The 27,161-nt window shown below is 37.4% G+C and overlaps 1 protein-coding gene and 1 long non-coding RNA gene across 3 annotated transcripts; both read left to right on the forward strand.

Moving 5' to 3' along the window:
• Positions 1–165: 165 nt before the first annotated feature.
• gmppaa (GDP-mannose pyrophosphorylase Aa) lies at positions 166–8,204 on the forward strand. 2 transcript variants are annotated; one of them, XM_018682018.2, is made up of 13 exons: positions 166–328; positions 1,235–1,332; positions 1,479–1,582; positions 1,848–2,040; positions 2,266–2,325; positions 2,411–2,541; positions 2,692–2,706; positions 5,070–5,204; positions 5,554–5,651; positions 5,733–5,779; positions 6,048–6,140; positions 6,960–7,128; positions 7,646–8,204. In XM_018682018.2, the coding sequence occupies exons 1-13, from the start codon at positions 289–291 to the stop codon at positions 7,744–7,746; spliced, it is 1,284 nt and encodes a 427-aa protein (XP_018537534.1). In that variant the 5' UTR covers positions 166–288; the 3' UTR covers positions 7,747–8,204. The 2 variants fall into 2 exon arrangements, with proteins under 2 accessions (XP_018537534.1, XP_018537535.1); XM_018682019.2 differs by lacking the exon at positions 2,692–2,706.
• Positions 8,205–14,871: 6,667 nt separating this feature from the next.
• On the forward strand, positions 14,872–17,193 carry LOC108886901 (uncharacterized). Its single transcript, XR_001961514.2, has 3 exons — positions 14,872–14,922; positions 15,308–15,375; positions 16,632–17,193. It is a non-coding gene; the product is annotated as an uncharacterized LOC108886901 (long non-coding RNA).
• The last annotated feature ends 9,968 nt before the right edge of the window (positions 17,194–27,161 follow it).

The following is a 27,161-nucleotide window of genomic DNA, read 5'->3' on the forward strand; positions in this document are numbered from 1 at the left end:
TAATAGTGAGTAATTGTAGACAGAGTATGACAAACACCTGACAGGATAGTTTTTTCTTCTTTTTTTGTTGTCTTAAATTTGAAAAAGCTTCGTGATTTAATATAATCAATCATCGGCCCCAGGTTTGTAGGTTTCCAGTCCGCCTCTGTTCTGCTACTCCGCTCCGTGTTTTCAAGGCGATCTCGCCAACGTCACAAGAAGGAAGTGGAAGCGGAAACGCTCACGAAAAAGCTGTAGGTAGTTTTCAGGCAGCTCTTAGCTGTCACAAACCATCGCTTCTTAGTCAAGATGTTGAAGGCAGTGATTTTGATTGGGGGCCCACAGAAAGGTGAGAGAAAAAAATCCTGTCCTCGTCCTGTGTTTACAGTCAGCTGTGTGTGGTCAAAGGGAAGCTAAGCTGTTAAAGCTAACAGGAGGTTTTAAGACGCGCTGAGCTTAAATATCACTGACGTGGCATAATGAGAGGACACACAATAAGAGGATACACAAATAAAGAAAACAAAATGAAAGTCTTGAACGCCTTATAATATTTTATGATCACAACTAACTGACACCTTTTAAATATGTTCATAGTTCGAATAACTGTCTCTACCTTACCTAATAGTATTACTGGCATTTTCATTTAAACAGGGAACTTACTCCTGTATGAGTACAGGTATTGTGTATTGTATTTTAGAAAATTAAGTGTTTTAAAGATTACTTTTCATGATTTAAAAAATAATAATAATTAAACGATTATGTGTAATAATGGAGTTAGGATGCAGTCAATATTTCAACACACATTCAGGTCACCATGCACTCATAAATGTTCAATTTAATATATCCAGATTCCAAAGATATTTAGCTTGATATGATTTAAAACAGAGAAAACAAGGACATCTTGATATTTGAGAGGCTGAAAAGAGCTATTTACCCTTTTTATATTCAGAAATACTGTTACTAAAGAATTTAGCAGTTATTAAGGTATTTGTTGTTATTTCTTGACTGACTGATCAATTAATCAGCCAGTCCTAACCACCAGACTCCTGATGCTTTGTGGAACACGTGCTTGTCCATGAAGATGTCTGTTTAAAATACCACAATTCTCACAGGATTTCTCCTACAAGAATATCCAGTACATAAGATATAATCTAATTAAAAGTTTGGTTTGATTTTTCTGCATGCTAGAAACATGGTAAAAACGTATCTGAACTGTTATGTGATTTGTTAAGTAATGAACTACATTGCTTTGCAGGCACAAGGTTCAGGCCACTGTCATTTGAAGTTCCCAAACCCCTGTTCCCAGTAGCTGGTGTGCCCATGCTGCAGCACCACATTGAAGCATGTGCCAAGGTGAGTGTCAATGCGATTCATAATACATAATCATGATAGTCACCAAACATCGTACACTATGATTGTAGTATGTAGTATATTTTAGATATATTTTGATATGCAGTATTGATTCCTTGGCTGATAGTGGGACATCATCAACATTGCAGGTACCAAATATGAAGGAGATTTTGCTCATCGGCTTTTATCAGCCAAATGAAGAACTAACTAGATTCCTGATGAATGCACAACAGGAGTTCAAAATTTCCATCAGGTAAACAAAAGAGCTCTCGGCTGTTTCTCTGTTCAAGTATGTATAAATGAAGTTCCGTTCATACTCTCAATTGCACATGACATGCACTTCTCTCTGTGTATTTGGTGAATTGTGGGAGTTGTAACAATGCGGTGCTGAGGTGCCATGCTTCTTTCTTCTTTTTAAATTAGTGTTTATGTACACGTGATTGTACATTTCTTGCCATGGTGCACCACTGCTGCTCAAGGACTATAGGTATGCTTTGCTTCCTGACTCTACACCACAGGTATTTACAGGAGTATGCAGCACTGGGCACTGGAGGGGGCATCTATCACTTCAGAGATCAGATTGTCTCTGGCAGTCCAGAGGCTTTCTTTGTTCTGAATGCTGATGTCTCTTCAGCATTTCCTCTCACAGAGATGCTCAGCTTCCAGAAAGAACACGGAGAACCAAACAGCTTTGTTATCCTTGGGACAACGGTGAGATTGTGTTATTGGCAGTTGGTAATGTCTTTAACGGAGCTTGTAAAATGCAGTGAAAGTTAACTCTAAAAAGTTTAATTCTGTGGTTTGGCTTCTGTTTATTCTTGCTCAGCTTTGGCATCCCAGTCTATGTTGAAGTATTTGTATGAAATCTTGGTTCTTTGACATCAAAACATAGAATGTTACACGTGCTAGACCGTAACACTATTCTTCTCTTATCAGGCAAACAGAAAACAGTCTATGAATTATGGCTGTATCGTTGAAAACGAGGAAACAAATGAGGTATTTAATGATGATTTAATTTCCTTAAATAGCTTGTCATTATTATTTCACCTTGCATCATAACTACTACTCTTTTTTTGTGCAGGTCTTACATTATGTGGAAAAGCCAAGCACATTTGTGAGTGACATCATCAACTGCGGTATATACCTCTTTAACCCAGACATCTTCCAGCATATTGGCGCTGTCTTCCAGAAAAATCAACAGGACATGTTGCTGTGAGTTGAAATACTTGCTCTCAGGGGGGTCTGTGTGTGGGGATGCATGTGAATACCATTTGCTCCATTCCTTTGGTTCTCTTCATTTGTCCTTTTTTTCCTTCCCCTTTCCTCCCTGCCATGATTTCTGTTTCCTCACACACTCATCAGATATCCATACGATGGGTAAGTTGGTACATTTAGGCTGCTCGGTGTGGTTATAGAGCACTTAGTGGATGGTGTGAGCTGTAGAGAGATGACCCATGACATGGCTGAGATTGCATAGGATGCTTTGTGAATTATTGCCTGTAGCCTGTGTGTGTGTGTGTGTGTGTGTGTGTGTGTGTGTCTGTGTGTCTGTGTGTGCGCACTTTTTTGATAAATTATACATCCTATTTTGGAAGATGCTTGATTTTATTCAATTTATTTGTTTATGACTTTATAGTTGTATTGTTTTCACAAACATTATAGTTGTGCCAAATGTGACTGATACCACTCAGCAAGTCTCAGCAAGCAGCTGGTTAGCTTAGCACAAATATTGGAAACAGGGAGAAACAACTGATGTAGCTCTTTCTAACAGTAACAAAATCTAAAGCCCACCAAATAACACAAGACATTTTATTTGTTTAATTTGTACAAAAACAGAGTTCTAAAAATGACAGTTTGCTATTTTACAGTGGGTTATATGTTGGACTGTTTCTTAGTTGCCTTGCATTTGCTGAGAGCTAAGAAACCACCTGGCTCGTACACTGACTCATTATTGTTTTTACACTCAATTTTTGTACTGATTGAACCAAAATGACATACAAGCAGTTCATTAGTGAGTTTTACAGGTGCTGGCAGATAACCTGTGGACAGAGCTAGGATAGCTGTTCCTTCTGTTTCCTCTCTTTTGAAAGCTAATCAGCTCTGGCTGTCTCTTCATATTTAAATCACAGATATTATATCAGAAGTAATCTTCTCATCTAACTCTACACCATAGCCTGAACCGAAGTCCTAAAGTACAGACAAAATTTGCCTAAATTTGCCTATCTATATCTGATGGTAAAAGGTTTCATCTCTGTCCCAAAAAATCTTTTGGTTTGCTCCCCTGAGTGTCAAACACTGCATCCTGCATTTTACGATGGTCTGTTCATCTTCTTAAGCACCACCATAACATTTACTGATGTTCCTTGTGTCTATTTTCTTGTCCTTGTTGTTTCTCTAGGTTAGCTAGCAAAGACTAGTTCGATAATTTGGACTTGGTGAAATTTGTGTTTCATAGTTACCAGTGAGAATTTTGTAACAGTCGTGTATCTTGTATTCTTGCTCTACTTGTTAGCTGCTACACTACCAGCTGAGCTTTCTGTCTGAATATTAGAAAAAGCTTCCTGTCTGATCACAGCCTAAATGTGCATGTTGGCAGATTGGACCCTGGTCACTCACAGAAGCTAAAATAACACATGGTATCTGTGTAGGTAATAGGTTTGGTTTGTTTTTTTTTATTTTTTGAGTTCTTGTTTTTACACATTCACTGGTGTAGTAGACTAACATTTGGTACTTCAAGGACACGTGAAATATATTGCAAAAGGTCAGACCACGCTGTGCATAATTCACCTGCTAACATCAATAGCACTTAAATCAAGCTGGGCACTGAATCAGCAAAATTGTTGAACACATCAGAGATACTTGAAATAAATGAGATGTGTTATGCCGCAAAATCTCTCAGGGACTACTTTGCCTCAATCCACATCTCTTCCTTTCTGGTAAAACTTCGATTATGGGTGCGATCCTTTAAAATATTCTTTTCATCAATATTTAACACACTGTTTCATCTTGGGGCTCTCACAATACACTATGCCAGAGACCCTGATTAATATGGAACACATAGATTCTTTCACTTGAGTTTTGGTTCACTACTAGGCAATCAGCTTTGGTTTCAACCCAGTACTGACACTACAAAGTTAGTATCGGTGATGCATTTTACTCAGTGTTCTCATTTCATTCTGGGATCTGGATTGTAGAGCAATAAATTCATGTTTTTACTTCGGCTTCCAGCGCCATTGGGTTTTTGCACTCAACTAAATATTTGAGGACTCTTACTACTAAAATACAAGATGGGTGAAGAGAAAGCCATAGGAGCTCATTCCTAGGATATTCTTTTTTTTTTCTCACAAGTATCATCAATTGTTAAGAAATACAGCATCTAAATGGGTATGTTTGGGTTTGGCTGCATCATAGGCCTGCAGATCCTATCTGTGTTAATGGTTGTAGAGGGAGGATCTTTGGTTGCATTGTGTCTCATCCACTTAGTACTGAGGAGATCATACGGTATATACAATTTAACTCTCTGTTTTTATGAGTTCACAAAATTTAAATAATGCAAAGCACTCTTAAAGTTGAAGAATAAGAAGAATTAAGAATATTTTTTAGTATAAATCCCAACTTTGTCTGAGATTTAATTCTAACCTTTCAATTTTTAGACCAAGATTTTATTTTAATAAATGAGGCTCCTGTCCCTGGTGTGTAGCTCAGTACCATAAATTAAACTGTTAATCTGTCTCTTGCAGAGAGGAGCCAACCAACGGCTGGCACAGAGCAGAGGCCATCAGGCTGGAGCAAGACATTTTCACTGCCCTGGCGGGACAGGGCAAACTCTACGTGTATAAAACCCTCAGCTTCTGGAGCCAGATTAAATCTGCCGGGTGAGTGAATATGTCAGAAATGCTGTGAGGTCCAACAAGACACAGAGTTAGTTCTAACACATACAACTGCTGTTATATGCCTACCAAAAGTTAGAGGAGAGGAGAGACATTGAACTAGTATCAATATAGGCTTCAAACCTACTTTAAATAGCATTTAAAAATGAGTTAGACATCAGACCTTAAATCCCAATGACACAGAGAACCTCAATTAACTTCATAATTGTTTAGAGACAGAGACAACAGCCATACTCATAATACAGGAACAAGTTCTGTGCTTTTAACCCCACAATCATACCACATTATCTTAAATGAAAATAAACCATGGGAACTTTTTTTGTAATCTTCTCAGCTCTGCAATTTATGCCAGTCGATTGTACCTCAACCAGTATCACAAAACTCATCCTGAAAGACTGGCCTCAAATAAGGAGGGAGGTCCCAAAATAAGTGGTAAGATTCATTAACCTTCTGTAGCTTTATTCCTTCATCATATTTGCACAAGTTTATTCTTACCTCTCCGTGTTTCCCCAGGTAACGTCTATATTCATCCCACAGCCAATATTGACCCCACTGCTATGGTAAGAGTGCTGCCATACTGTGCTGTACTTAACTCCATACATTACATACAAATGAAAATCGTCTCCTTTTACCAGCACAACCTCTTATGAAAAATATTCAACTGTTATTTGTGAGTGAGATAACACACAGAGATAGTTCACATTATATAGTGTCACTTGTAATTTGTTGTCCTCCCTCCTCCCTGAAGGGTTGAAAGCTGATATGTGTTTCTGGTTGAAGTTGTGCAATGGTTATAACTTCTGGTCATTTCTACTTTTCTCTGTGTAGTTGGGTCCCAACGTCTCCATTGGCACTGGAGTGACTATTGGTGCTGGGGTCAGAGTTCGAGAATCTATCATCCTCCATGGTGCAAATCTACAGGTGAATATACAGCAGTTTACAGGAGGAAAGATTTCACTTACTCTATGCATGATCCTCACAAATTGCCATTCTACTCTGGAAATTTCTCTGTCATTTTCTTGTCTGGTATTTTGATGTCTTGCCATGTATCACAGTGGGAGTGAGGTGCACTGTAATTTTGCTTCCAAAATGTGTATAAAGTGGCAGTGCAATTTTCATTTGCCACCTTAATAGGAGAAGTAAAGTTTAAGGTAAGGTTTTGGTCATGGTTAAATATGAGCAACCTGAAATCTTTAACATCCGTCACAGTACAAAAAATCAAGTTTGGAATTAAACTGGACCTCAAACTAATCAAGTTGAAGGCAAATTTATCCGCCCGTTCACTGTTGGTGACATCTTTACATTTTATTGCTAACATTATCCACACTTCAGCAGTGACTTCTCTGAAATTTATCTTTAAGCTCTTCTGTCACTCCTGAAATATTGTTGCCTGTGCCTCTCACAAAGATGTCATTTTTAACGATTTGCAGGCTGGCATAATTTAATCCCATGTCTCCAGTGATGACGGGGTGTCTCTAAAATGAATTTATACTGCGGGTGACTTATTGGCTTTCATTGCATATTGCCTACAAGGACAATTTGTTAGCTGAGGTCTACTTCCATATAAACACTCCCTGTTTTTAATCTGGCACTATAAGTACTCTGATTTGACCATGTCCACAATTATTTCACAGATCTGGAGACCTGAAACCTGAAAAGGTGTATCTGCTGATGAATTCTTTAATATTTTAAGATTTTATCTCAAGGTGGGTTTTTCTGTCATATTGTTTTTTCCTGAAGGACCACTGCTGTGTTTTGAACAGCATTGTGGGATGGGATAGCACCATTGGCAGGTGGGCAAGAGTAGAGGGAACCCCAAGTGACCCAAACCCCAATGATCCTTATGCAAAGATTGACAGTGAGACCCTGTTCAGAGATGGAAAACTCACACCCTCAATTACTATTCTCGGTAAGTGTGCTCTGACTTCAAATGAATCTTGCATCCCTCATATGAATTGGTAAATATTCATTATATTCAGTGTTAAAATATGTTTTTGTCAGCATTTTTAGGTAATGTTCTCAGAAATTAAAAGTTTATGGATGAATAAGGGAAACGCTTCCATTCTCCAAATTTTAGGTGTTTAGACAAGGGTTTAGTTCTAGGCCTATGCTGGAATCAGTCCCAGCAGTTATCTACAGCATGTTTTTGGATAGTAATTTAATATATTATTGCATGCATTGGTCTTAAAGATTTCTAGCAGTGAGTGGTCAATGTGGTATAAATAGCAGTATTGCAAATTTGCAGTGTCCTTCTGACATTTGTCTCCATCTTTTCTTTCTTGTGATGTTCTTCTTTGCCTCTTCAGCCATGGGGAAAACTGCTGTTTAAGATAACCACCTGTACCTGTTTTTTCCCCAAGCATACTAGAAATTAAAAATGATATAAAAATATTAGTCTATAATACAGTCTTGCTTTGTCTCCTCAGGTTGTAACGTGACCATCCCCTCCGAGGTGATTATCCTCAACTCAATTGTCCTGCCACATAAAGACCTGAACCGCAGCTTCAAAAACCAAATTATTCTCTAGTTAATCTTCCTCGCGCGTCAGTCCACTTACTGTCACCGATGAAGGATGCAGCTTGACGACCGCTGGCACTGCCTCTGAGTTACTGTATATAACGTGTCAAAAATGAAGATATGGGACATTCATTAAATAGTTTTGAAAGATAGATTTTTATATATTTGTCCTCAAGCCTTTATGCATCCTTGGGTGTCAGCAAAATTAGAGAGGCTAATCACGCTTGTTGATTGACCTTGAAAAGTGCTGTCCTACCAGAGGTTTATATTGGTTTTTTTTATTAACTTTACCGAACTGTAAAATTACTGCAGGCACTATTTGGTTAGATGTAATATAATGCAAAAAAAAAAAAAAAGTTTAAAGACAACCATGCTCTATTTCTCAAGGGCATCCTTGACAAACTTGAGACTTGTTACATGGACATCAGAACAGAAATGATTAGAGAATAAAAATCACTGACTGATTAATGTTTAGAGGTGATTATTTGTGTGGAACTTTGATTAAAACCTTTTAGCATCTTCATTGTTAGTCTCAAAAATTGACTATCAATCTCAAGCGAGCTTGAGATTTACATTGCAATCAAGGAATGTTGCCTTTTAAAATGTGAACTTAGCAGGGGGCCTGGAGACTCTATATAAGCAGCAACAGCAGATACTTAAATTGTGCAATCGCAATCACTGGAGGAACTGTTCCAATTTATGGATACAGCAAATTAACACTTACTTATTAAGCCCTTTACCCCTTATGATCACTTCAGCAGTTCTGTTCCAATTATTGTAACAAGTGTGTCTATTAAGGAGTGGTGTGAGTTGTGATACTGGAACTGCAGCATAATATATTTTTAATCAAGTCTCTTCAAAAACTAGCCTCAAATGAAAAAAACAAGTTAATGTGCATTTTTATTCATAATGAGTTTATTTTAGGTTTCATATGTAGCTGGCAGTGCTGTTTGGATAGATTCAGGTGCCTGTGTTTTTATCCTCTTAGGTGGGATGTTCATCAACTGGGCTAAAACCTCTGTGCTCTTCACATGAAAGGCAGTTCTAATATTCATTAGATCAAATAGGCTTTCCACTCCCATAACAGTCGAAACTTACAATTTATGCAGAGAATGGTTCACAGTAGGGGTTGAGCATGTAGATCCCAATTTCAATATTATTTACTGAACACTTAATAACAACATGTTGTTGAGAGCTTGTTCAGGGTTTTATCTTCTGCTTCTCAGGGAAACAAAGTGGGGAAACATGCTCGGTGTTCATCTCTGAGCAGGTCAGCAGAGGAAGCTCATGGGCAGGGATGTGGGTATTAAAAGAACGTAAATACACAGGGCAGAGTGACATAAACCATCAGGGGGGAATGACAGCAAAGGTGACATGTGACAAAAGCTGAATCCAAATCCCTCCCATCCTGACTCATGAAGGGCATTTCAGCTTGGTGAATCAGATGACATGTCAGCTGCCAGAAAGTATGTGTGTACCCACCTTCTTCAGTCAAGATGGATTTTTAAAAGCGCTGCTCGTCTAGTCTGTGTCAACGTTTCTTGTCATTGTGTGTATTTTTTTTCAGAGACTTGTTTTCATCAAATTCCTTGTTGTAGCTTGCCTGTATGTTACATTCAGAGCTATAAGCTGACAATACTGAGAGGTGCGCTGCTGACATTGTTAATTAATAAAACATAAACATAGGAATGTGTTCATAGGCAAATCTTAACATTGTGACATAAGGCACAGTGGTACATTCCTATTTCATTAGTTAAAAGGAAAAATGTCCCTGGTACAGTTTAGATGTTATGATTAGTGGTGACATACCTTGCTGATACACAGAGTCCAAAAAAATGTTGTACATTGGTTTGTTGTTGTTTGGTGAGAAAAGAAAATTTGGAAAAACATGAATCCAGGTTGTTAAAGAAAAGTCAGAACCCAGGAAGGACCACAAAATAGTTAAAAAGTTAAAATCCCCATTTGTTCTGCCATTATTTTGAAATCCTTATTTCCTCTATATTTTATGTGTAATATGTTAAAAGCCGGTTTCTGAGCCTATGCACAGGAAACGCTGCCAGCTATTTCTCAGGAAAGGACAACATGTCAAACTGAGACACAATCAACTCAGGAAAATGCTTCAGATCGCAGTGACTGGTCAACATCAAACAAACTACACAGCAGCCATCATAGCTGCATAGTTGTGGATTAAATGTCCTAATACAGTGATAGTTCAAAGATTAATTGTTTGTGGCTCTTAAGAAAAATCAGGGAGGTCTTAGCCATCCAACATGAAACTATAGCAGGCAAACAAATGATGAATTAGTCTGGTATTAGTCTGTTCCATTTGACATGGTGGATTCCTCCTGACCCTATGGAAATTAACAGTAATTACAAAGGGGGCTCCTCCTGTCCGTTGAAGTACAATATTTCATCTCTAGAGACAGACAAGCTACAGCACTTTGCAACCACAAACTACTTCTTAAAAAAATCAACTTAGTTAAACCAACACCGCTCTCGCAGTCTTTAACAAAAAGCTTCACAACAGTAGTATTTGTTGAGGGGCTGTTGTATCAGATTGCATTATATTGTGTCCAACCCCTGTATTCCCTTGACATTTCCTTCTCATTTCAAGCTTCTACACTAATAGCTGCCATAATCAGACAAGTCATTGTTGTGCCAGGGGTTGTGTTTTGCAGAGGGCAGTCAGGACAATATAACAGGTCCTCTGTAAATGAAGCATGAGGAAAACCAAAGTGTCTCTATTAGCCTTTAGAAAGTCTCCTGTGGTTGGGTACATTCTGTTTTCAACAGGAATCTATGCTGAGGACACATGTTGAGTTATGAATTGATCAAAGGGCAGTGACAGTGCAGGCAAGCTTTAACTAGAAAGGGAAATGAGGGCACAAAACAAGCTAAGGTTAGTCAATTTTTACATTAATGCCAATTTAGTAAACCAGAGCTTACCGGTTGATTAACATCAAATGGACACAGATACATCCTTTTCAAGACAAACATCTAAACATGCCCTTTAAAAAGAAAAAAAGCACAAATGCATTTCATAAAGTCTTAAACAAATTCCAACAGTGTTTCCACAGACATTTTTTTCATATTTTACATATTTGACTGCCAGTTTTGCACATCTATTCTTTATTTGTTATTATTTTATGATATTTTCTTTGTATATGTGAATTGGAGCGCTGCAAGGCAACAATTTCCTGCAAGGAGTAAGTACTCTGATTCTGATAAGGATTTTCCCTTGTCAGGATCCTTATGTCCGTTGATATCCAGATCTCAGGCCTTACTTCCAGTTTTTTTGAGGTCATGTTCATGTGGGTCCAGAACATCATTTTTTGGTTTATTATCATCATTAAATGGTTTAACATCTATGATAAAGTTTCCAGCCAACTGAAAGATTCGAAATGGCTGGCTGCAACCTCAGTGGACAAACCCAGTGTCTGCTCATATAAAAGAATAAACAACATAAAATCAGCCTCAGTGGTCGTTGTTTCCTCCCAGCGACTGTGTGCTTGTGAGCGTGTTTGTGGGTGTATGTGTGTAGAAGCTCTGGCAGTGGAGGCCAGTATGACTATGGGCAAAGGTCCAGGATGTTTCCACCTGAGAGGACAGGTGGAGGGTTTGCGTGTCTGTACACTGAAAGGATGATGCCTAACAGAAGACTAAAGGACTGACAAATGAGCTGTCAAATAGAAACTGACATCTCACACTGCTCAAATTCATATGATAAAAAAAAAAGCATTTGGCTGTCACGCATCACCGGTGAATGCTAATGTTTTGCTAAACTGTGCTCTGAAACATCAAAGAGCGCCAGTTCCCGAGATCCCACGAGGGCTGTTAAAGCAGGTGGTTTTGTTCCTCACTCAGCAGATGTGCCGTGTTCCAGAAATGTTAAGTCAGAGTTTTTGACTTCTGACTTTGATAAATGCAGTGTAATACCCCCTGAAACAGAACCGCCAACTAGACAACAAATTTGTCTCAACCCTGAGGATTTGCATTTGAGTCGTAAACATGAAATGCAGTCAATGCTGTGCAGAAATATGAATTTTAACTTGATTGGAATCTTTACAATACAAGGTAACATTTACTGTTGAATGAGAAACCTATGTTTTCTCCTACTGTCAGTTATATGTTCTATCTGAAAGTGTGTGGGGTGGGAATTGCATCACAGAAGGGAAACTGCCTTGGCACAATAAATTGCAAAAAAGGGGAAAACTGTGATGTGTATAGCTTAAAATATTGTTGTATCATAAATGTGAAGTGGCACTTAATATTGCATTGGCAAAGAGCAACACAGTGAGCTACTTGAATAAGTCAAATAATCATCTCACATTTTATATTTACAAGATGATGTGTCTTAGGAAACTGTCCTTGAAGGAGTCTGCGTCAACAGCTAAACACCATCTGCTCATTTAAGCCACTGCAGGGTATACTGGGTCAAGGTTTAGCAAGATAAATACAGCACTGACACATTTTTTGCTCAAATGTTGACAGTCTGACTAATATGGCTGTGATTCATACCCTCACGGCATGGAATAGAGTCTGTGGTGTGTTGTAGTGATTATGCTCTTCCAGTTGACAATTTTCATCTGACTTTGAATATAGCATTAGTAACAGCTCTTGAAACAGAAAGTCATGAAGTCTCCATGCAGTTTCATTAAAACCAATTTTCATGTTTTGTATGTCCATTTGTGTTTTTGTGCCTCTCCCTGAATGCTTTGACAAGTTTAATACTAAGGGACTAAGCCGAGTCAGAATCCCCACATTGAAAATAGTCTTAGTTCCACTTCTCAGCAGACTGAACTTTCATAAACTCGGCTGCTCCCTCTCTGGTCAAATACCTCTTAGCACAGGATTTAACACAAACAATGTCTGAAACTAAGAGAAATCACTGAATGCAGAGCAGTGCAACTGCATGAACATGAAATTGGCTAAACTTTTTTTTCACTCAAAGTGCAATGCTGTGATAAACTTGTATTGTAAGGCACAATGCAATGTATTTTTGTCATCTGTGCCTTCTGAAACTGCTGTTGAGGGTGGCTAGAAATGTAGTAGAGGGATTCAAAAGACTCAAATAATGTAGAATATGTAAAATTCACTGGGACTATAAGACATTATTACATACACCAAAAAGTGATGGTCATCTGATGATGTTGTAACATTTGTGATTACAATATATTCTGATGGTTAAATCACTTGAATCAGTGTTTGTTACTGGACTAGAAATTCCAGAGTAATGTCTGTATTCTCACAAATTCAAAGTTCAATCTGGTGTCACTGCATACAGTAGTAATTTAAAGCTCCACTGAGTTGCCTTTTTTTATTCATCAGAACTGAATCAAATGCAGTGCTTGAGTAGGCTGTGCAGCAGGTTGTGGATCAAACCAGTGATAGCTGGCAAGGCAGTTGGCAAGACTGACCACTCCAATTGGATGTCCATGTTGTTCTGTTACAATGAGAAGACAATTGTTTACTGACACTTTAGCAAAAACATTTGAAATCATATAATGCAATGATAAATAATATATACACTATATTCTTCAGTATTATGATCATGCAGTGTCTTCATCTGTTCTATTATTGCTGGTATCAGAGTGCAAAAATGACTCACAACCAGTGAAGAGTAAACATTTCAGTAATTAATCACAAAGGACATTTAATATTTGTTTTTTGTGTGAGAGGGCATTGCATCTATTACAGCTTACTGCTCTTGAGCAGAGTGACTTTGGCTCCCTTGTGGTCCAAATTAGCCAGTGGAGACTTCTGCCCATCATTCAGATATGCAATGAATTTGCTGTCATGGACCAGAAACCACACACCAGCTGCATCTGCTAGAAAACCATCACAGTGCCAAAGTCGGAGCTTGTCTTTGGGTTAAAAATATCAAATCACCCACTTGTACTTGAATGATGCAAGTGTTCTGCTACAAAGTAGGAAACATCAAGCTGTGATACAGTGCAAAAATGATATGACATAACACACACCAGTGAATGACGGCTGAAGTCTACTGCAACCACTTTTTCTGCATCATGTTTCAGCTGAATACTTATCCTGGAGGAAAAAAAAGAACAGCTCTCTGCATCTGTGATTGTTACTCCATATCCGTCTCTTCTTTTGATAAATGTTATAATAAATCCAATATTCTAGTTGAGTATGGGAGAAAACCACTGCATTGGTATCTAACAGTCATGATCACCACGATAGACTGGTTGTCTCAGTTTTGAAGTAGGCCTACTTCTTAATATCCACATCCACCTGACTGTTTCAACTCTACAGCAGCTTTTAACTTGACTGATTTCATCAGCTGCTCTTTATATTTGTTGAGCTCCAGCTCAGCATGACGCTTTAGACTGCCCTCAGTCTTAAACCACTTCAGCTCTCTGAGATCATGTAAGAAAGAAATAGTCACTAAAATATAACATAGGCAACAAGAGTGAGAGGACGATGAAATGTTGTGACTTTTTATTTTTATTTATTTATTTTTTTTTTTTACGAATAATAACATATATATTTTCTTTAATTAAAAGTCGCAAACTTTGTTTCAGAGTGTCAGGTGTTCCCAATGCTTTGTTCACCCCATGTAGCTTTCAGTGTTGGTAAATTTTAGTTCCTGTGCAGGCGCGTTGTTGTGACGTTCCTTTTATCTAGGGATACCCTAACCCTTGTTCGTCTTTCTCAGCTAGCCAGCTGACCATGTTATTAATGATTCAGACGAGTAAAGTTGTGAAGGTATATTTTTCATCCCAGCCTGAGTATAAGGTGCTCTCACAGAGGTAAGAGTCGTAAAAACACCCTGTGTGTTGTTTGTCAGAGTCAAGTGTTTGGGAAATCTGATGTAACTTCTAAAAACTGGCGTCTGCAACAGGGATGATGTAGCACTACAAAACTCTTGTATTTATGTTTCCAGTCTTTATCAAATTGTTGAGATTTTTTTAAACTTTAACTTAAGAGACTCTGTTGATAAAGAAAGCCCAGGTAACATTCTGCCATTCAGTTTTGTTAAATCCACCGGCAGGTATACGACGCCACTGTAGTAAAAGCACAGGTGTAATTAATATTCTAACTAATTGGTTGCATCATGTGTGTCCAGGTTGACTGGCTTTAAGTTAATTTAAGCAGCTACACCTGTGCTTTTCCTGCTGTGACGAACCGCATACTGCTGCCATGAAAAAAGACGTATAACACACAGGTAAATAATTTTTATGAATACTGTTATTATTTACCTTGTGTCCTGCTATCGAATTTAACCAAGTAATTGTTTTAACTAAGACATCAGTGTTTGGTGGGAATAAGGTTAATTGATAAAGGTTGACAGATATGAATTAAGTAAATTAGTTGTAATAGTTAACAGTCTGTTTAGCTAACGACCTAGTCTTCAAAATATTTTTGTACTTGTTCTTGAGCTATTTTTAAAATTGCTGGCTGTATTTTCTGGGTAGAGGACCTCTGGACCCAAGGAAGAATTATCCACTGGGCAAAGCAGGCAAGGGGGCCCAGACGCCCTAAAGCCAAGATTTACTCCATATTATTTAGGTCTACATAATTGAATTAATCACAGATTTATACCTCTGCAGGCAGAATCAACTATGACAAGTCCACCTGTCTTAAAGAGGGACCCATTGTCAATCTCTACACAGTGGTGGTGAGTGCAAAGTTAGCATGACTCATAGAGTCACAGGAGCCACATTCATGGGAGATGCACTAAACTGAAATTAGCTGGATTTTATATCAACAGATTACACTTTGAATTTTATGTATTGGCATTGACTCCAATCCATAGAAAGAGCAGACAAACATGGAAGTATTGTCGTGAAAGGTGCTTATGTCTAACCACTGACAGTTGCTGGAGAGCAGAAGGGCCAAGCAGCCATGCAGCCAAGTGAAGCCTTGATAATGTGGGGCTGGAAAGCTTCTTGATTTATGCAGTGGGGTAGATGGTCCAAATGTATCCTTCTGAAATATTTATTAGACATGCACACCATCACTCTGCATTCTGAATGCAGTAGTGGTGGGTGGACAGAACACTATGCATTGCATTGCATAATGTAGGGCTGTCACATACTAATGGAGGATGGCAGTGTGATTATTTGCATCATTTCCATAAGATCATAATTTTGCACATTCTGTACATCTAAGATTAAAGCGTCTGAGGAGCACCCTATCCTGGGGGGATGTTTGCTTCTGCTGTGCTGGCAGCAGCTGTCAGACAGCCCCTGCATTAAAATAGACTTATGTATATTGATGTCTTGTCAAAGTATAGTTATGTTCACTAACACATCAGCTTCCCTTCCTCTGAGTGAGGTGGTTACTCAGCTAGAAATGACCAAACATTGTGCAGTCAGAATAATGTGTACTGCGCTGTAGCCTACAAGTAGCAGTGTGCATTACTACTTATTTTGTTGGATATGCCTCCATGTTCAAAATAAGTTTAAATGCTATTGTTTTTAACTGCTTGTCATAGTTTCTATAGCCATAGACATGGCAGTAGAGTAGTAGTGCAGGTATACTATGTCTAGTATACCTGCACTAAACCATGCTTTGATAAAACTATTTTACCACTGAAACAGATTTAATGAATAAAGACAAACCTCCAGATGAGGAATAGTTTGCACCAAACTATCCACACTGGCCAAATTTACCAGAATTAACTCCTACAAATCCACATTAACTTGTTGGTAATGTGGGACCTGAGGTACCTGTCTGTATAGTACTTGTTTTGTAAGTCTAACTGCTGTACATGACTGCACAAAATGAATTTTGCTAATATTAAAATATCATTAGAACAAATAGATACCAGGTCAATTTTGTTTGCTTGTTCAAGAAATATATAAAATAAATATATACAGTAATTTGAAATGCCTTGTTATTTATTTCTTTATTTATTTTTTCTTTTCTCAGATCTCCAGAGGTTCACTGTCCTGTCAAGTTCTACACCAGTTTCTCAGTGGGGCAAAGGCTTGGGGCAGTGCAATTACAGGTAGGAACGAAATTTCATTTTTTATTGATGTGAACACCTGTTTCCTAAACTGGAACTCCTGTTCAGCATTACTCTTGTCAAAGATGAGTATAAAGGTGCATTTCACTGTCCCCAGTAGAGGGCAGTGTGGGTATTCATCAAGGCCGGACGTGTGTGTTTGTGTGTGTGTGTCTGTACGACCCCCCAGTGATTACAGTGTTTGAGCAAAGCTGTGTTGTATTTGGTTGACTTTGTGGCACTTAGTAAATAAGCTGCAGGGTAGCATTAGAGGCCCCCCACACCCACCCCTTACTTACGTCTAGAGTTCCCTATGCACCTGTAAGGACAACAAAACACACAAAATTATAATACATCACATTTCTTATTGATCTAACAAACCTTGGCTGCAGATTAGATAGTTGAGATCCCAGTGCTAGATGCAGGTGCATGTCTAAGCCTAAAAGCAGGTGTTCGTAACCACTTATATGTGATATATTCATATAGTAGAGCACATAGAATCTTATGACTTGTGTGTTGATTCAGACATGTAAACTTAAATATCTCATGACTCATGCTCCTGCATTTTCTGAGGATAGGCAGTGATGTACAATGCAAGGACCATTACAAACATTCATGTAGACCAAGTGTGCAAAAATCTATGAACATTTTTATAAAATTTAAAATGAAGACTATAACTCCACTGTGATGCAAATGAGAATTGATACATCAGAGAAGAATTATTTGAAATCTTGCAGGTGAATCTCCATTCCACTACATTTTCATCACCCAGTCTCTATAATGCTGTCTGTTTGAATGAGAAACGGGCAGAGTTATATTAATGGATCTCTTGGATCCTTTGTGCAGAGTAATTTCTGATTTATCTTTCTCTTTTTTACTCACCTTTTTTTTTCCCTTTCAATCTGCACCCTGCCACCCCTTACTCTTCTCCTATTGCACATGGATGCATGCACACCTATTTTTTAATATTAGTGTCCCCTTCAGTCTCCTTATCTGTCTTTTCCTATGTATATAATCCTACCATGATTATAGAAATTAATTGCTCTTGCCAAGGCTTGAGCATTAAAAAAAATATTTTGATGAAGACAGTCATGCAGAATCTGTTATGGCTTTACAAAACATTTTTATAAAACACTCAAAAATATCAGCAGGCAATAATAAGACATTGGGTTTTCTTGACATGTTCATTTTAATTAAATGGGGTTTATCTGTGTGAGACATTGTTTGTGGCTAAACTGACATTGCTATTAATTGTTCTTGTTACTGCAGTTAAGTCTTGAGAGAAAGATATTTGCCTCTGGATTTCAGTTTACATTGTATCCTTATCAGAAGAAAAAACTATAAACTGGATATCAGATGATTGGCAAAGAAAAATACATCATGTTTGCTATCGTGCCTCTTCTTACTAAGATAACATTCTAAATTGTTTTTGAATTGGGCAACAAAAAAGTTCCTTAAATTGGCAGCAATATAACTTATTTACTCTTCATGCAAATACAAGTATTATATGTATAGTGAGTGGATTTCTTGGGCTGAATACATTATACTATAATGCCTGTAATTTTCTCACTGATTCACTATATGCTAATGTTTGAGTGGCTTAATTTTATAGCACGACTTTTGGCCCTTGAACTATTTAAATGTAGATGTTTCAAAAGAAATGGTATGGTGTCCCTCACTGTACAAAGCATACAGAATTGTGAATCAAAAACTGAAGTTAATTTTGATTCAAAATAAGACATTATTTAGGAGTGACATTTGTGGGTAGGCTTCAAGTTATGTTTTTTAAAGCAATGATGGACATTTACAAGTCAAGTCAGATCTTGGGCCTTATGATCTGTGGATTGTAAAGATTAAAAATGTCACTGTGGCATAGAGCAGCATACAACATAGAATATGTGCTAAACTATTCTTTTCAACCTGTGTCTGATCTGCTGTATTTGTATGGTATGGCCCATTCCTCCAAATATGCAGTGCTCACTGCCAACTCACCACTAATTGCCATGAGGATGATATATTGTAGACCGCTATATGCAGCCTCTGTCACACATGGTCACATGAGCTGCTGTGTTTCACCTGCCTGCATTAAGCTTCAGTGGAAGAGTTTTGCTCCATTTTACAAGAGTAAAGATTCACTCATAAAAAATCTTAGGTGTTAGAGAAAATCTTAGAAATGCAATTGTCCTTTTTAAAGCTTATTACTTAAGATGTCAGCCTTGTAATTGGTAAAACTGGTATCTTATTTTTTTCTCTCTAACTGATTAATTGAAAGGGGTATTAGATCCTATCAAAAGCACTACAGTAAACAGAGTGATTGTTGTGGAGTGTAAAGACAGGAAATGGCAACATTCAGCACTGTTCATGGTCATGAGGAACAGTTTAACACTGCAGTGTCGCAGACTGTTGTAAAATACTGTTCAGATTGCCAGACAGCCAGCCATTAGGTGACTCATTCTTTTACCTGAAAGCATTTTCAGTAAATTCCCTCCCAGCACATTGTTGCAGGTGACAGTTAATGGTAGCCAGCACTTTTAGTGTTCAGCCTAATTTTACAAAACAAGGCCTCTGTGTCTATCTATCTCCTCATGAACCACTGTGAATTCATTGATTCAGCTGCAGTTACAGGGATGAGACAGTAATCAATTTATTTTATTCAACTGATATTATGCGATCGGATATTTATTATATTAGCTTTACCCATTAACACATGCTAGCCACAACAAATGCACAGAGCAGAACTGAAAACAACAAAATCACCCTCTGTGGCAGTACTGTTTTAAGTGAATAGTACAAGATATTTTTGTAGTGGTGGACCACTGCAACTATTTCTCCTTGAGAATTTGAGGTGCAGCCTTGTGTCTTGTCTGCCTTTGTCTCACATTATTAGTGATATTTGATGATGAATGCGTTGCATGTTCTTTACTTGCAAGGGAAAAGGCACTGCTTGCCTTGATTATTTATGTGGGAAATTTGATGTACACCCAACCTACTGGCACTGCCTTTGGCTTGTTTCAGAAAAGCAGAAAAGGATGGCTTGAATAGAGTGAGTTAAAGAGTTTTTTAAAAAGATTTATTGGTTGATATTCAGTTTGATGAAGATGCCATAGATTTGATTATTTAAAAAATGTGATAAAGATATGAACTGAGCTGGACAATTTAAATTTGACAATACTCTCTGCTGATCAAACTATGTAATGGTGACTGTTTCTGAACTACCACAAGCATTTCTTTAGCATTTTGTACTGCATTGTCTTAACATGCCTACATGTCGGTGACAACTGTAGTTGAAGACAGTATGTTTTCATGTTGTCTGTCCATTCATCTCATTCTTCTGAATATGATAATTCAAGAACGCCTTGAGGGAATTTCTTCAAATGTTTACTTGGACTCAAAGATGAACGGATTAGATTTTGGTGGTCAAATGTCAAACATCAAGGTAACTGTGATGCACAAAACATGTTTTTGGTTCTAACTCAAGAATTCGCACACTAATTAACTGCAACTAGACTGCTTGGTGGAGACATACAACCACGATGCGGTAATTCTAGTTACTTATGCCTTCTTAACTTTGAACGGAAATATTATTAATGAATGAATTAATAGTTTACAGTGCAGTGAGACACTGTTTGAAAAATACACATCTGTGGAGTATTTTTTTCCCTTTTTAAATTTAATTAAATTTTATTTCATTTATTTGTAGATGTTTTTTGTGTTATTTTAGAAAACTCACCGTTTTAAATTATTTGACATTTGTTCATACTTACTCACAATAAATTGAAAATGGACAGAGACCATTGCGAGTCAGTGTAGTGGAGATGGCTAGACAGTTTTCATCATTTGGGATGGGACACACCAGTTGAATCTCTGGTGGATGGCTCTACTAACACAGTGCTTGCACTGTTCTTTTAACAAGAAAAAGAAAAATAGATAACTGAAACAAGGTTTTAAAAACATTATTCTGTGGTTCTCCAGTGATGTCAGTTTGGTAACATTGTTCTTTGTTGGTACAAAACATTTCTCTGTTTGTCACATTAAGAAATATAGCTCCAGTATGAACAACATCTCTACTGAGTACCTCATTTGCTTAAAAGAAGTGTTCTTGGCACCTTTATTTATTTATTTTTAAATATTCAGTGACCGTGCTCATATTCATTTGTCCTGCCAAATAAGTTTGGTTTTGCTGCTGAAAACACCTTATTTTTATGGAAATCCTTACATTCATCTAACCTAATCTAATTTAGAGTGATTCCAGTCCATCCACAATAGGCCACGTGACCCTTGTGGTTGAGATGCTCAGTGCCTAAGTTTGTCATTGTTTGAAATGTCAGATATCAATTTCAATGGAATAAATAAACCCTAGGACTTTACAATTAAAATACAGTAATTAATATAATAATGTAATGTCATACTTTTGTTGAATGAAGTAGACAGAATAGTTGAGACACAGTTCCAAGGGTCCTGAGAAAAAAAAAAATGACAAAAGTTACTGGACAACCTCTGTGGAATGGAACTGACCATTTAAAACTGGTTCTACAATAGCATGATGAGTTACATAAAACCAAAATTAGGATAAAAGAAACTTTTTTTTTGGTACTAAACTATACTACTCAACCATACTATTGCCCATCTGCATCACATCTATGAATTGAGTTCAGTTGGACAGAACACACTGACAAAACCCTGCACTTTGCCAAGAACAGAAATTCACGAAGTAGAGTACTTTGCTAAACACTGCAAGTCCTTGAAACATTGATTTGTGTGTGTGTGTGTGTGTGTGTGTGTGTGTGTGTGTGTGTGTGTGTGTGTGGTGTGTGTGTGTGTGTGTGTGTGTGCGCGCGCGTGCGTGCATGCGTGTTGAATTTGTCTGAAGCACTATTATGAAGGCAGTGTGTTATAAGCAGAGAAGGTGAAAGCGTGGCACTCCAGAATCCTCTGGGAGCCATTACTGGCATCGCTGATGCAGGAAATAGATTCAATGTAGAAAATAATACCCTTGAATAATTAATTAGATGAGTTTTAAATCAACAGCAAACACACTGACTGCACAAAGGGGAGCAGGTAAAATTCAGAGTGTTCGTTTAAGAATGCTGTTAGATGCTTGTGAAACTTAAAGATTATCAATAATAAGCTTAGGGTATGTGGTTAAACTTAATGATACACTTTTAAAGTCTATAATTCATGTTCTTGCTGCATTTGCTCCATAGTTAAGGTCTTAGAGGCGATTTTGGTAAATGACTATGTGCCTATAGAGGTTCAACTAAATTAAGTTTTGACTTGCAGGAAGTAGGTACGTTAAACATTGGTTAAAGTAGTATATCTTTCTCAATATAATAATAAAGTGTACACATGATGACCTCTGCTGAAGTTATTTAGCAGAGAACTGATAAGATCATAGTTTAAACATGTATGAGGAAAGAAGCTCATTTTTCTCCCCAGAGGATAGTCGCCAATATTGCCCAGCAAGCACGAGGTCAGGCTTTCCCTGCACAGGCCCACCTTTTTCCACACACACCACCTTTCTCCAAGTGATCATTTCACAAGTAAATAAAGCCAAAGTCACAGTACAGCCATTGTCTTTCACTTGTTTGTATGGTGATTTTTGTCAGGAAATGGCTTTGAAGTGATTGCTAGTTAAGATGTAGTCCTAATGGACTGCATTTCAGTACTTTCAATACTTTATATGTGAGCACAAAGTGTAGGAGAGAGGCAAACCGAGGAAGGGTGGTCCAGCCATATTCTAAGTTTTGACCTAGTCTTGTTTCAATTTGGATTCGACAATATAACGTCTACAGGGAAGTTGATGACACAAGCGTGTTACTTCAACTATAAAACTGATGGCAACTTCAGTTATTTTTCAACATTCTTGTTTTTCCATACCATGCTGCATGCTTTTAGATTTATACCCTGCCACTGGTTTTCATTATTTTTAATAGTTATTATTGCATTATACAATTACAGAGTAGTAAAGAAGTCAATTGTGCATTTTCCATCTTTTAATTTTTTTGGGCAAAGTTTTATGAGGAGAGGAACAATCCAGAAATTTAGAGCATATGCAATACTGACGGACTGATCAGCCACATTAATACCACCTGCCTGATATTACTGTATATAGGGCTGCCTTCATGCCACCAAAACAGCCTTATCAATTCTGTTGAGCAATGAGGAAAACCCCTAACATGATGATGAGTAGCTAGATATCTTAAACTCATTATTATATACCCTACTGGGTTTATTTAATGTATATTTTTTAGATTGTTCTACCCATATGATTAAAATGAATCTAGACAAATGATCAGTCTATGTTAGAACACAGAAAGATGGCCAGACTGCCATTGGCTGTCAAGGTCAAGCAGACTCAGTCAGTCCCTTTTGGAAATGTGCTTTATTACTTCCTCTCTGTTCATCAGAGATGTTTCTCTTGGGAATAACTTTTGAATTTTTCCCTAACAAAATGTCATCTTTGCAAAATCAGGTCCCACTGATCAGGCATGGGAAGTCCAGCGGGGTTAGTGATTGAATGAAGAAAACAACCAGACTGAATAACTGATTATTTTCTAACCACCATCTTGAGAAACAGTTGTAATCAATGTGAGATGTCTTTGTTGAATACTGAATAGTGAGTAACTGACAGTACATTTATTAATGACTTGTGAGAATTGTTAGTTTGACAGTGTCCTGTGAGGCCGTCATATCCACTCATACAGCCGTATGTTAAGTGCTTCATATGAAGGCGGTGAACAAGATGTTATAAACAATACCAGGAAAATATATCTGTCTCTAAAATGTACCAGAGCATCTCTCCTAGGTGCAAGTAAATTTCCACAGTTTTTATATTGAATAGATCTGTGAGGCTTTGCTTGAGTGTTGTTTGTGATAAGTTCATGGTTATAGTTTGGTTCAGATAGTCATACAGTCTTTGGGCACCTCTCCAAGTACTATGAACTCTCAAAGCTACATGCTGTGTTCTAGGAAAGGTTGCATTGACCACTGGAAGACTAGGTTAAGGTTCTTACAGGCAGAGAAGTAGAAAATCTTCCTCCCATGTATAATTCACAAATAATGGCAGATTTCTAAGTGGCTGAAAAGGCTTAAGTTTAAGTGACTTGTGAATATTGTTGCATTTGCCAATAAGATTAGAAAAGGAGAATCATAATGTGGCTATATTGTTTAATCAGAGAGAATAATTAAAATTGACAATGGATAATGCTGTTCTGCAAACCTCTTGGGCATCTTGGATGATTAGTGTCACTACTATGCCAGTAGTCCAGGGAAGGGAAGATTGCACTCTAACTGCAATCCACCTATTTTTGGCCATTTTAACTGAGATTGACAGAATTGCTGCACTTTTAAAAGTATGCAAGGAGGGTAGTATCCAAGAAACACACTGAGAATACAGCCCCACCCCAGACAGAGAGGACAGAGAAGCAGTGTGAACAGATGGTAAAATCAATATGCGGCTGTCAATGGGCCAAATAAAGCAATGTATAGGAAACTCTGGACCCGACCCTAGAACTGCATTGGGGCCATATTTGCAAGTTGCACTGGTGCTCCTAGTTGTAAAATTTAGTCACACTGTCTCCAAGAATGCTCACAAATTGTGACTAATGGGTTAAAGTCTGGAGCCCTAATATATATGTAGGAACATGACAAAGACTTCAAGTTGTTGATTTGGCCTCCAAGACAAATGTGCTGGGAAAACAAGTCAGATCCATGGAGGCCCCATCGGACTTGGATCTGATGCTAATGTCTTGGTGCTAGGTCCCACAGGACACCTTCAGAGGTCTTTTGAAGTGAAGGACTCAATGGGTCAGAGCTGTTCTGGTTGCACAAAGGTGACCTATACAATATCAGGCAAGTTGTTTTAATATCATGGCTGATCTGTGTGGGTATATGTTAAATAGATTGACTTTTAAATGGAGCTAACTGCCATTTTTGAACTGAATACAGTTTAGCAAACTGATCAACTACACTGCATCTGCAATTAATGAATACACTGCATTTTAGATGCCCAGTACTTATCCAGTCATGTTACCTATGGTGATATACAACTATTTTGCCATAGAGATGTTTCAGTGGCAATGTTCTTTTTAATGCAGAAAGTAGTGTACTGTTCACATAGAACAGGAGATTTTAATGGACTTAAACACTGATGACAGTAAGAGTCAAAGGCAATTGACCACTGATAAAAATGCTTCTATGGTGGCTTGGGATGGCATCGGACAGTTCAGAGAGGTCAAACTAATGAGATCTAAACATTGCTTTTGGAGTCTTACACATTTTGAGAAATTGAACTATTCTAGTATAGTTTTGCCTACTTTTGCTGAATTCTGTTGCAGCCTGTGTACCAAAGCAGCATTTTAGTCAAGTGGAGTTTGTCCAGTTCTCTAGACTGCAAGTCAGTGAGGCTGCATTCAGATGGTGGTGCAGTTTAATGAGGAGGGACCTTACTGATATCTGAGTCTAATGCAAGAAATAACTTTATATAAGTTTACACAGTTAAATAAATAGATTTGAATAAAAATCCCGAGGTAGCTTGTGTAACAGAAGAATGAGGTAATGGAAAGCAACAGGCTACTCTAAGTGTCATGTAGGTTGAGGGAAGTATTATGAATTGAAACATTCCCCTTATAAACAAAATAATTATCTCAGTAGTTAAAGCATCCTCTAATTCTTCAATATTTCACATTTAACAGAGACACTTCAAGTAATTCTGTGTTTCCTCTCTGTGCTGGCACTCTGTAGGTCGGAGAAAGTGTGTAGTTGGATTTTGACATCACAGTAAGTGTTTACAATATTTTTTTAGGTTTCAGTAGGAAAGTACATGGAAAGCAAATTCATTAATATATTTTCAAATAATGTTCTTCTCCCTAAACAGTCTCAAAATATGCCTCTCTTTACATATATTCATAGTAATTCAAGCTGTCTTGCAGGAAGGCAATGTAATTAATCTAATCCATCATTTTATTACTGTGGACAGATATGAAAATATTAATTAGCTGGGTGTTTATAATTTTGTGAAACTAATTATATAGGAAGAACAAGTTTTTTCAGTCTATTTGGGATGATAAGAAGTAAAACCCTGGCTGCTTCTGCTCAGCTAGTTCAGGGTAATTTTGGAGCATTATGGAGAAATTCAAAATCGAGTGAGATTAAAAAATCATTATCACTATTTAATGAACATCCATTGTCACTCTGTGATTTTAATATTTATACAATGCAGCAGTAATAAACAAACACTAAGAAGATTACAGATTATTATTTTTCTCTATTTTGCTGCCTTGCCTGACAGACCATGTTGCAGTGTGTGCTCATGACCACTGTTGGCTTGACATTATTAAATAAATTATAGAATGGAATGTAAAAATGAAGCTGCATATCCTGTCTTTGCAAGGATTCACTGTGTTTGTGATTAACTTGCTTCAGCTAACAAATTTACAATACAAGTGATAATTATTTTGGGGAATGAACTGATATAGGTAATGGTGTGGAAATGATGCAACAGTCATCACAATATTGATAATTGAAAGTTTTGTGAAAGTGAAATGAAATGATTTATCATAGACTTTTAACATGTTTAAAACTCACTGGTTTGGTCTAAGAGTCTGTCCCTGAAACAGAATTGAAATATCATCTAGATGTTAATGGCCTGTTCAGTTGGTGTTAGTAGACGAGAGAGCTAAATCCCTAATCTCTGATGACAATGAGAGATAGCCTGGGCCTTTATCAGGAACAATGAGAGGGAGACTAATTATTAAAAACTCAATTAACAACTCTGTGCAGCAGAAGGTTCCTTTTTGACAAATTCAGAGTTAACATTCCAAGATAAATAGCTTGAACTGCATGTGAATTATTTAAGGAGAATTCTTTCAGTGTTAATAGTACTTGTTTTGAAGGAAACTATAACAGAGCACTGTGGAGGGCTTTGGGGAATTTCAGAATAATTTCAACAGAACAACGTGCTCTAGACATTGAATAAATGTTGATTATTTTTATTGTAACAATGGCCAGTGATGTAGGCAGCTTCCGTTTTTTACTGCATTCATTTCACTTCATTCTCTGTTGCAGAGGTCTAAATTCATTTAAACTGATTAAACAAAACAGAATATTAAGCAGATGTTGGAAAGATGTGTTAACCAAGCTTTATCCTGAACATTCTGTATTATGAGCAACCATTCTTTGTGTAGACCATTGCAGTTTGAGCACAGTTTCTATTTTATTACTTTTTTTATTCAACATATTTTGGCCTGTGCATCCACTGTAAGCAATTGTTGACAGACAGAGGCCTGGAAATGAAACTATAGGCTTGAGCTAAACTTTGATGTGTTAATTAAAGCCACCTAGGCCTGCGCTCAGTAGGTCTATATATATATATATATATATATATATATATATATATATATACACACTAACAATTGTAGACTTGTATTTTCCTCAAATCTTGTGGCTCTCTTGCA

This window comes from Lates calcarifer, linkage group LG1, assembly GCF_001640805.2.
Source record: "Lates calcarifer isolate ASB-BC8 linkage group LG1, TLL_Latcal_v3, whole genome shotgun sequence".
Taxonomy (NCBI): Eukaryota; Metazoa; Chordata; class Actinopteri; family Centropomidae; genus Lates; species Lates calcarifer.